General features: G+C 38.1%; 1 protein-coding gene across 1 annotated transcript in view; it reads right to left on the minus strand.

The window, feature by feature from the left end:
- The window catches only part of ZBBX (zinc finger B-box domain containing), a 106,983-nt gene that overhangs the window by 23,420 nt on the left and 71,616 nt on the right, over positions 1-11,947 (minus strand). Inside the window, exons 14-16 of the mRNA XM_012808110.1 lie at positions 8,792-8,945; positions 7,601-7,603; positions 4,500-4,613 (exon numbers count right to left, since the gene is read on the minus strand). Of these exons, the coding sequence (XP_012663564.1) occupies positions 4,500-4,613; positions 7,601-7,603; positions 8,792-8,945 (271 nt within the window). The remainder of the gene's footprint in view (positions 1-4,499; positions 4,614-7,600; positions 7,604-8,791; positions 8,946-11,947) is intronic.

Here is an 11,947-nt window from a genome sequence, read left to right on the forward strand (position 1 = left end):
AAATTACTTTTGGAGCAAGTGGACCATGACTGGCAATGTCATCCTAGGAACTTATTAATACTGATCACAGTTATATTTTAAATGCAAGAAAATAAATTTTCCTTGGTGTCAGCTAAAGAGTATACACTGAGTGTACGCTGAGATATGCTCTGAGTAATGCCCTGAGATTACTGATGAAACTGCCAAATATTGAGAAGATAAGATTCAAGGTGCCTTGGGGTTATATTAATGTGTACAAGAATGCTGATAAGAATATCAAAAATATGAATCCTTCACTGAAAGTATTTAGTAGCATGATAATTGGTATAACTATCTTATATGTAACTTTCACATTAGATGTATAATATTAGTAATTATAGCAATGTGATTTTTGGATAGTACTTTAATAACAAACACATACTTATGAAAAGACCAAGTATTTTAATTCCAATAAAGGATATAAAAATTATAATTTATTGACATCCTTGCCACACTGTATAAAGAATTTTTACATAAAAAGAAATGTTTTTTAACATTTCTTGAAACATATGAAAATTTCTTTCAGCAGCCGGAATTGGGAGAAACACTGTGAGACCCAGCAGCCTAAAACCCGCTGTGTGACCTCACTGCATGAGAGGTCACTGATGGCTTGAAACACATGACAGGAAGGAACCGGACAGTATAATGTCGTACAGACTCTTCAACTCTGAGAACTTGCGAGTTAATACTCAACCCAGTTCAGTTAATGATTTTATCAGCTCCTGAAGCTCACAGGCACCCCTGTCAGGATCAGGGTACTCAGAGTAGATGTGAACTAGCCGTTCCCGTGAGCAGGTGTGATGTGGCTGGTTTCCATCAGCCGGTGCTGCCTCCCAGCTGAAGACCTCGCAGGCCCAGGTCACACCTCCCATGGCTACTCATTCAATTGAGGGACGTGCCCATTTTTTGCAGGTGGCCCTGTGGTGCAGCAGGAAAGAAGGGGGTGGTGGGGCTGAGTCCTGCGGAGTGAGGGTGTCTGCACACACCAGGCCGGGAGCCCCGTGCTCTCCAGGGAGGGGGTAGCAGCCTGTGCACTTGGTTCCTCACAGCCAGTGTATTCCCTTTTCCAGAGAAAGGTGGGCAGTGAACTTGACTTTGGCTGGTAGGATAGGAGCTGCTTATCAGGTACACACACACACACACACACACACACACACACACACACACACGGGCTCTCTGAGAGGCTCACAGGAGCAGTAAGAACCGGGTTCCAAGCTAACCTCCGAACCACAAGGCCACTCTGCCCCAGGCAGTATAAAACAGAACCTGGACCAGAACCTTCACCTCTTTGCCTTTTTCTTTTCATGACAACGGGGGCTCGTTAGTTGTCTATGGTGAACATATCTTGCTGTCTAAGCCTGTATCTTCTTCTTATTCTGTAAACCTATCCTTCTCTTTCTCAGTAAACCTTGTCTCGTGATTGCCTTAAAATGAAGTGAAGGAGACCATGCCCCTGTCCTCAGGGTGAACTTCACAAGAACACGCAGCCCTACGTCCTGCTCCACTAACTCCGAAAGCTTCCCTGAGTGCTGATGGTGGGCCAGGCCCTGTCCTATCACCAGGATACACCAGTGGGCAGCACAGGCTGGTCTCTGCCTTCTGCCAACCGAGAGTGGAAGACAGAAGGAAAAATAAAGACAATATTAGGTGTCGGTGGACTCCAAGAGAAAGAAAAACAAAGGTAAACATGACAGAGAGACTGAAAGGCAGCGTTAGGTCGGTTCATCTCAGAGGGCCTTTCAGAGGAGGCAGCATCTGGCCTGACATGAAAAGAGCAACAGGTGGAGAAGAGTGTGCAGGACGACGGTCACAGCATCCTGGATCAGCACGAAGAGCAAACTCTCAGGCTAAACGAGGAAGCAGCCCGGGCTAAAACAGGAAGGGAGCCTGGTGGCTGCCAGGTGGAGAGGATGCAGATGAGAGAGGGGAGGGGCGGGGGGCCGCCCCAGGGTCGCCAGGTGACTCAGCGTAAGGAATCTACATTTTTCTTCCTTTTCTAGGAAGTTATGGGTCGCTTTTCGGCCACAACAATGACATGATAAAATTTATGGTTTAAATTTATGGGAAGTGGGATTCACACCCTATAAAGCATAAATACAAAAATCTTATAACTTTAAATATAAAAAATTCATTCACTGACTATAAACAACATAATTTGGTGGGAATTCATCAGGACAGTGTGGCCTTGGGAGTGGTGAAAAGAAAAACGGGAGATCAGTGCAAGTAAAAGTGGTGAGATTTGAACTTGAAGTTGGAGCTGTAATCAGCAGAATCCAGGGATCCGTGGGATCTGGTGAGGGGGTCACAATGACCCCCGGGCTGCAGAGTTCATCAGTGTTTGGAAGGTGCTGCCATTTGCAGACAGGAGAACGGGGTGGGGAGTCAGTGAACTTGCTCAACTGTCACAGCTATCACTATCGTGTGGCTGCCGTGTTTATACATTCACAAACTTTAAAACCTAAGGACATGGCAATTTCTTTATATACTGGCATCAGTTTAAAATATAACATTTCTGTAACTTGTGGCAGAGGCAGGAAATTTTTATTTTATTTTGTGCCACTATCCCCCATCCAGAAAGCCATTTCTCCACTCCCCTAACTGGTAAATGTTACCACTTTCTAAAGAATTTTTTAACTGAAATGTCACCTCATCTCTAACATGTTGCTAATACTCTATACTTTTCAATAGAAAAATCATTATTTCATCATCTCTATTCCTAAAAAGACTGGGTGTTTATCTACCTGTTATAACTGATAAAACATTCCATCATTAGTTATCACTCTCCAAAAGTACATTATTCATAGTCCTTTTATAGAATTTATATGACACACATGGTATGATTTGTGTGCTTTTCTCAACATATGATTTTTGGACTATCTAGATCAGCGTAACAGAGAGTTGTGGATAACATTAAAGCAATTTCTCCAGCCTTTCCCTCAGCCGTGATGAATCAGAATCTTTGAGAGTGAGATCCATAATCTGCATTGTAACAGGCTCCCCGGGTGATTCTGCTCACACCCCTGTGTGAGAGCCTTTCCGGGCTGGGCTCTATGCTCTCGGGCAATAAAAACAACAGTGTATTTTCTATCACCAGCATCTGGCCTAAGGTAGGTGCTGTTTGTTTTTTATTGCAAATTATTGGTTTCTACTGATCTGGCCAAATTGCTACATAAAAGCATTTGGCTACTTATTTACAGCAGGGACCTTGCCTAGCAGTGCAAACATTGTAACCGAGTCATTTGTACCCTCATATTAATCTTAAAATTAAAAAAAATAGAAACAAAGTTTTGTCTAAAGACATTTGTCACAAATTTCTCGTTGAATTTGTTTTCGTCAATACCTAGTAACTCACAACAGTGTCTCCCAACGGCCTTGGAAGGAACAAACAGAAGTTTTGAAGCTGCTCTAGACGTTGATGTGAGCACGTAACTAATTACAGAGCCCAAATATTTATCATAAATGGATTTTTTTTCCACTAAAAATTTTTTTATATCTGATAGATTCTCAAAATAAATGCTATGGAAGGGATCTGAGCCAGCCAAGGAGTGTTAATCATACCATGTAGAGCAGGAGAGACATATAAATCTAATACATATAGGCAAGTCGTTTGTAATTAAATTTCTGGCTGAACGCCTTTAAGCCAAGGCAAAATGCCCACTTTGACAAGTATTCCTCTTAAACCGTGAGTTCCCTAAAGCCAGGGAACATCACCTATGTTGTCCCTTTATCCCCAAGGCAGAGTTTAATTTATTCAACACACGTGTGGAGTTGCCTTAATTTCTTAGTTATCTACTGCAACTTTCTATGAAATTCAGCATGAACAAAACCTACTTTAGCAGATATAATGAAATAACAATAAAATCCTAAAAATGCTCATGATTTTAAGGGGGTTATATAGTCTGTATAAACTTATTTGAAAAAAATACATTAGACATTCAGCATGCCAAAAGAATTATCCCACAGAAAATCTAACTTTGGTCAGAGAATGGAGTTAACGAATTAAAGTCAATATCCACGGTACACATGCCTGGTATTAGGTTCAGCACTGAGCCATCGAACCCAGCTGAACACAACCTTCACCTGAGTCCATCATTCCACACACTGCTCTGTCTGATCCTAGCGTGAAAGCCAAAGAGTGCAAAATCAGATATAAATGCACCTGCTTTCTGAGTGTGTAATAAATCTGAATGTGTGTTTTATAGGATTGTTCAAAATACCCTGAGCAACATTTTACAAATATTATTCCCTAATAGACTGTTCTAGAAAATAAATAAGACTGTAATTAATGTCATTTGGGAAGAATAATGAGAACCGTTGGAGTTTTAGTTTTGGAAGAAAAATCCAGGACATTCATTTAAAATGAATAAGTTTAAATTATGTTACTAAAAAAGCTGATTTTCAGGTGCCTAAGCAACTAAAGAAGCAAATTACTGAACAAACAAGTCACCATCGTAGTGCAGCTGCCGTAGAGTCAGTCTTACCCATCACGAGCTGTTCTCCATCTGATGTTGGATTCTGAGCACCCTTCAGAACACCTAAGACAATGGCATCGTCAGCATTTTCACTTAAGCTGTGGTCTGGGATCCATTCTCTGTCTTTGAAATGGAAAAATGGTACAATAATATAAAATTTAAAAAGAACAAGTCCATGCTTTTACTTTATCATATTTTTTGTCTCACTAGAAAACATTTAACTGAACAACGAATATTCTTAACAGTGAGATATATTATGTAACATAAAATCTCATAATCATATAATAAAAACCATTATTTTTAGATATCCTGATTTTAAAAATTAACTATGAATTGCAAACATATGTTTGAATGAAAACATACACACATACATCTATATATGCTTTAATTAGAAACAAACATGGTATATAATAATACAACCTATAGTAGGAAAAAAAATCATAAAAACATAAAAAAGAAAATCTGAGTAACTGTTTATATAAAGCATATATACACATGACTGTATATATATAAATCTGAATATACATATAACTAGTAAGGAGATTAAACCTGTAATCCAAAATCTCTCTACAAAGAAAAGTCCTATACTGAATGACTTCACTGGTGAGTTTATCAACCTGTTTAAAGAGGAACTAATACTGAGCCTCCTCAAACTTTCCCAAAAAATTGAAGAGGAGGGACACAAACTAATTTTATGAGGTCACCACTACCCTAGTATGAAAGAAAGACACTAAAAGAAAAACAAAAATGAAAAAACAATAATCCTTAAGAACAGTGATGCAAAAATCTTCACCAAAATACCAGCAAGCCAAATTCAGCAACATATTAAAAAGAATATACACCATGATCTAGTGAGATTTATTCCTGAAATGTAAAGACATTTCAACATGTTAAAACCCATCAGTGTAATTCACATATCAACAGAATGGAGGGAAAAAACTAGGATCATTATAAATTATGCAGCAAAAGCATTTGCAAAATTCAATACCCTTTAATAAGAACACTCAGAAACCCAGGAACAGAAGGAAACTGCCCTCACATAATAAAAGCCACGCATGAAAAATTCACAGCAAACATAATCAATGGTGAAAACCCAATAGCTTCCCTGCTAAGGTCTGGAGCAGGCAGGGGAGGCCACTTTCACCATTTCTATCCAATACAGTGTTAGAACTTCTAGTCAGAGCATTTAGACAAGAAAAAATAAGAGGCACAAAAATTGGAAGGGAAGAAGTAAAATTATTTTTATTCACAGATAATGTGATCTGAAGTAGAAAACTAAGTATTTCATTAAAAAAAAACAACTGTTAGAACAAATAAATGAGCTCAACCAGTAGCAGGATATAAAGTTAAGAGGCAAAAAGCAATTGCGTTTCTATAAACATTGATGGTGAACAATCTGGAAAAAAATTGAGAAGGCAATTCCATTTACAATATCATTGAAAAGAGTCAAATACTTAGGCATTAACTTAACCAATGGGGTAAAAGACTTGGAAAATAAAAAGTATAAAGTGTTACCAAAATAAATTAAAGAAGACACAAATAAAGGGAAACACACCCATGTTCATGGACTGGAAGACTTGAGAGTGTTAAAGTGTCAATGCTACCAACACAATCCACAGATTCAAGGTAATTCCCATCAAAAACCCAATGATGTTATTTTTGTAGCAATACACAAATCCATCCTGAAATTCACAGGGAGTCACAGGGACCCTCAGTAATAATCTTGAAAAACAAGAACAAAGCTGTAGGACTCATGCTTTCTGATTTTAAAACTTAACTATAAAGTTACAGTAATCAAAACAGCAGGGTCCTGGCACAAAGACAGATATACAGATCCAAGGAATAGACAACCCAGAAATAAACCCACACATATGGTCAAATTATCACTGTTACAATTCCACAAAAGTTGTATATAATCATGGTCTAAGACATGGCGTTTTGAAATACACATACATTGTGGAATGGCTAAATCAAGTCAATTCGTATGTGCTGTACTTTACATGTTTATCAACGTTCTTGGTGATAAAGAAAGAACACACACAATCTATTGTCTTAGTCAAATCATTTTGGACAAGGTGCCCAGATCATTCAATGGGGAAGGAGTAGTCTGTTCAGTAAATAGTTCTGAAATGCCTAACACGCATATGCAGAAGAATAAATGTGGAACTTTACCTAACACCATGTACAAAATCAACTCACAATGGATCAAAGACCTAAATACATGATCTGAGATCTAAAACTATAAAACTTTTAGAGGAAAACGTAGGGCAAAAGCTATGATATTGGCTTTGGAATTGATTTCTTAAATATGATTCTGAAAGCACAAGAAACAACAGCAACAAAACAGTACAAGTTGGACTTTAGGAAAAATGTTGTAAAATCTGCATCAAAAAATACTATCAAAGAGTAAATAGGCAGCCCAAAGAATGGGAAGATATATATCTTCTAAGGAAATAACATCCAGACTACAGTGAAAAACTCTTAAAACTCGACAACATAACAAGCAAACCAATTAAAAATGAGCAAAGGGCTCAAACAGACATTTTTCTTAAGAGAAACATTTTTTCTAAAGCACATTTTTAGCCATTAATATCATTAATTGTTACAGAAATGCAAATACAAACTAACATGATACTATGAATGCCATCTGAGATCCGGGAGAATAAGTACTATTTGGAAAAAAAAATAATAATAACAAGTATTGTCAAGAACTCTTGTGTCCTTTTGGCATAAATATAAACTATGGAAAATGTTATGGCTGTTCCTCACAAAATTAAAAATCAAATTATCACATAATACGGCAATCCCACTTTGGCATTTATACCCAATAGAATTGAAAGTAGAGTCTTGAAGAGCTATCGTATGACTCATGTTCTTAGCAGCGTTATTCACCATAGCTAAAATGTACAAGTCACCCCCAAGTGTCTACTGATGGCCGAGTGGGTGTGGTATATCCATACAGTGGAATATTATTCAGCCTTGAACAGGGGGGATGCTTCTTTAAAAACAAATACCTTTAAACTTTAACAGTGACTTGCAACCTATATTCCACAGAGTTTTGGGACTGGGGAGTTTCATAAACAAGAAGCTGGGCAGACAGAACTTCAGACCCTCTATCCTCACTTTTTGACATTTTTTGTTTCTTTATGAAATAGAAAGGAAATTCTGACATATGCTTTAATGTGCAGGAAACCTGAAGACCCTACCCTAAGTGAAATAAAAACTAGTCACAAAAAAGGCCAAAGTACTAGGCTAGGGTCTGGGGGCAGGGAGGAATGATGGCTTACTGTTTAATTGGTACAGAGTTTCAGTTTTGCAAGATAAAAATAATTCTAGAGATGAATGGTGGTAATGGCTACACAACATCCTACATGTATTTGATGCTACTGAACTATACAATTAAAAATGATTAAGATGCTAATTTATACATTATGTATATTCTATCACAATACAAAAATGGAAAAGAAAGGGAAATTATGGATGTCTGAGAAATTTCACAGAGGTTTTGAGACACATTCTTAAGACAGAATTTAAGAATAAGTATATAATACCTAAAAGAAAATGACATGAAGGTTATGTTAATCAGATTGATGAAAATATTTCAAATTATATATGAAAACACCACACTGTACCCCATGATTGCATTAATATACTCAGCTATGATTTAATTTAAAAAAAAGAGTTTCTACTATTTTAGAATTTAGTAAGAACCACACTTCTGAATTTAAAAATAATCTCCCACCAGTTCTAATAGAGTCATGTTTTGTCACATTATGATGGTGGCCTGAAATATAAATATGAGGCAACTCACACAAGGTTAATAATTCTAGTTAGGCAAGAAAGAAATTATTTCATTCATTGAACAGAACTGCTGAGTATTTCCTAAGATGAAGGCAGAGTCTTAAAAAACATGAGTTAGAGTTAGAACACATTGTTCTTAGTAACCCACCCCAAGAATGGAGAGGCAAGAATCCAATGTGCTCAATTCTAATATGAAGCCAGTGGATGATCTAATACACACCCTCATAAGAGAAAAACTCAAATCAATTCAAGCTGGGGGCAGGGGAATGAGGGTTCTGGGAGAGGGGAAGAAGGAGGGAGATGGGGGTCATGGTTGTAGGGCACACCTCTTGGGGGTGGGACACAATTAAAGAAGAACTTGACCTAACAAATGCAAACAGAGTTACTTAATTCTTTGTACCCTCAATGAATCTGAAACAATAAATTACACACAAAAAGTTAAGTCATAAAAAAAAGTTAGAAATTTGGTTAGCTGGTCATCAGATTTTGTATGAATTTACCTGCCAGTGTAATCCTAGGACTGGGACAACTGCATTCTAAACTATGAGAAGGAGGTAAGTTGATGCTTTCATTTTTATCAAAAATAAAGAATCTCTCAAGTCCTTGATACTGTTCAGTTATAGGTTGACTTCTGAGGGCTACTTCGTGTGATAACTAGGAAACAAAATATTCAACAAAATTAAATTTATTTTCTACTTCATTAAAAAGAAACACATTCACTCATCAAACACCAGTTATGACTTGACATGAATTATGCTCTTATCAAGTTTAGGTTCTGATTCCGGAGACAAATGACAACGCAACATTTATATTAGAATAGTTATCTGAATGTTCTCATCAATGCGAGGAGGACAGAAGTCAGAAAAACAGAAAAAAGTCATCATTTCTCTCTTCTGCTGTTTATTTCCCCCCCTCAATGTCTTTATGCATAAATTTTTCTGGAATACCTAGTGTCTTTCCCTTACAGAGCCCTTGAACTAGAGTCTTTGTCTAAACATAAAATTATTTCAAAGAGGAAAGTAAGACACCAATGGTAACATATGTGTCTGACCACATCAGAGACAAAATGCAAGTTAACAAAATACACATCATGAAACAAATATATAATACAAGTAGGAAACTGAGGCCAGAGGAAGATAAGCAATTTCTGAAGTTTGAATAGGCTTATATAGCTAGAAACCAACAGACTTAGGCCTTGAATATAGATATATTCAATGAATATATCTGATTTGAATATAGCTGATTTGAAGTCTAAGCTTAGTCTACCACGCTATTAATTCATTTTTATATGGTCTTATTCTGGGATAGACTATGACTGGGATTTTTAAGAAAAACATGAATCTAGCAAGAAACCAAATTAGAAACTTCTGATTAGGAATTCAGAAGTAGGAACTCTAGAAGAGCTTAATATATAATCAAAGTAGCTACCAGTATTTAACAACTACTTAATGGGTCTAATGCCCAATACAGTCTGTTTCAATGGATTAAACAGTACAAAGTAAATTTCTATAATGCTCTACAAATTTATACATCATTTAAATGAAAACATATTACAAAACAAAGCTAGTGACCAACGAAGACAGATCCAAGTCCCCACTCTTGGGGCGCCTTCCCTGGCTACCCCAAACAGTCACCAACAATGACAGACAACTCTAGTGAGAGAATTGCATATTTTAATTATGCAGCTGCAAACCTGGAAGTGTTTTATAAATCTTGGTTTACAGATAAGAAGATGTAATCAGATTTTGTTTTGCTTTTTGTGCAAACTCATGAAGTTAACTATTGGAAGCATCAGAACGAGAAGGAAGGACGTCTGACAAGTCCATGCTCGTCCAGCTGCTGCCCTGCATCCTCGTGCATCATTATTCCAGAGGAAGTTCCACCTTACCAAGGAATCAATTCGGGAAAAATGAAGTGCAAAATGAACAGTCTCACACGCAATCTGGAGGGAGCACAGTAGATTCCTGAGCAGTCTGTGCTCAGTGAATGGCTTCTGCTGCAGCAGGGGGATTAAAAACAGCTCAGGTCTAGTTGTGAAGGATGAAAAGGAAGCAGATTCAACAACTTAACTATTCAAAACTGAGAATTTCGTCTGCAAACTCTCAAGTGCCCATTCTCCTGATGGCGTCTGTGGAAAGGTCTCTACTTTACAGCCCCCCTGCTGGTCACCTTTTGTTTTGTGACCCCTCAGACTCTCCCCAACAACTTCAATCTTTGCAGAGACTGGCCTTTCTCTACGAAGCAGCAGCTCCGGGAGGATCTCGGAATCTTCACCACTCAGTTTTAATCCTATTACAAGTAGTGGACAATTTCTGTGAAACTATTTACATTTTTTGAGCCCTTACAGACAATTAGCTACGAATGCGTTAAAATATTGTTTATTTTATTTATAAAAAGGGCAACCCTCCAGTTATAGATCCATTGCTTTGTTGAGGATTCCTTAAAATTCTATGACAGACTGATTCTTCCTGAACAAACTTCAAGGGTCTCCATCTGACAGCCCCTTCAAGGAAAAGGCAAGTGGACACAAAGACACCTGACCACTGGGCAGGGTGACACTTAGTCTCATCTAATTGAAAAACACAATAACCATGTAAGGCAATTTACAAAATGTGGGCTTTCGATTATTTTAACAGATTGGAGCTGAGGAGGACACTATGGATTCCTGAGCATTTAGGTCTGTTATAACAAAATATATCTGTTATAACATATCATTCAGCTCTGTTACAATAGAATATATCTGATGCCAAACAATTTATATTGTTAAATGAACTAAAACAGAAATAAGTGCTATACACACCTTTCTTTGAATAAACCTCTAAGTTACTTACACACCTTTCACATTGATCTGACCAGGTAGAGCAGTGGTTCTCAACCTTCCTAATGCCGTGGGCCTTTAATACAGTTCCTGTGTGTCATGACCCGCAGGTTGAGAACCACTGATGTAGAGGAAGACTGCTGGGGTTTAGGGGAAGGAGCTATGGAAGTCACAGCTGCCCTGAGAGCTCCGATCCATGAGAGCAGCCCAGGACATCAGAGGGGAAGCAGTCACTGGACTGACTGCCCAAATTGGAGGTTCCCAGGACCCATGATCAACACATATTTCCTTACCCTTCTCTTGCTGAAGACTCTTCCCCTAGAGTTTAGTACATGGAGACTTGGAGAAGAGAAGGAGGAAGGGACAACCCTCTGTTGAGAGCTTATAGGGGAGGAAGAGTTCAAAAGAAAGAGAGAACAGCAAACATTGAACCAGACACACACACAAGGAGAACAGCAGACAGTCAACCAGATACACACACGAGGAGAACAGCAAACATTCAACCAGACACACACACACAAGGAGAACAGCAGACATTTAACCAGATACACACACAAGGAGAATAGCAGACAGTCAACAAGACACACACACAAGGAGAATAGCAGACAGTAAACCAGATACACACACAAGGAGAACAGCAGACATTCAACCAGATACACACACAAGAACAGCAGACAGTCAACAAGACACACACACAAGAACAGCAGACAGTCAACCAGACACACACACGAGGAGAACAGCAGACATTCAACCAGACACACACACAAGGAGAATAGCAGACAGTCAACAAGACACACACACGAGGAGAATAGGAGACAGTCAACAAGACACACACACG

The sequence above is a fragment of the Otolemur garnettii genome, unplaced genomic scaffold (assembly GCF_000181295.1).
Source record: "Otolemur garnettii isolate 467f Iridium unplaced genomic scaffold, OtoGar3 scaffold00084, whole genome shotgun sequence".
Taxonomy (NCBI): domain Eukaryota; kingdom Metazoa; phylum Chordata; class Mammalia; order Primates; family Galagidae; genus Otolemur; species Otolemur garnettii.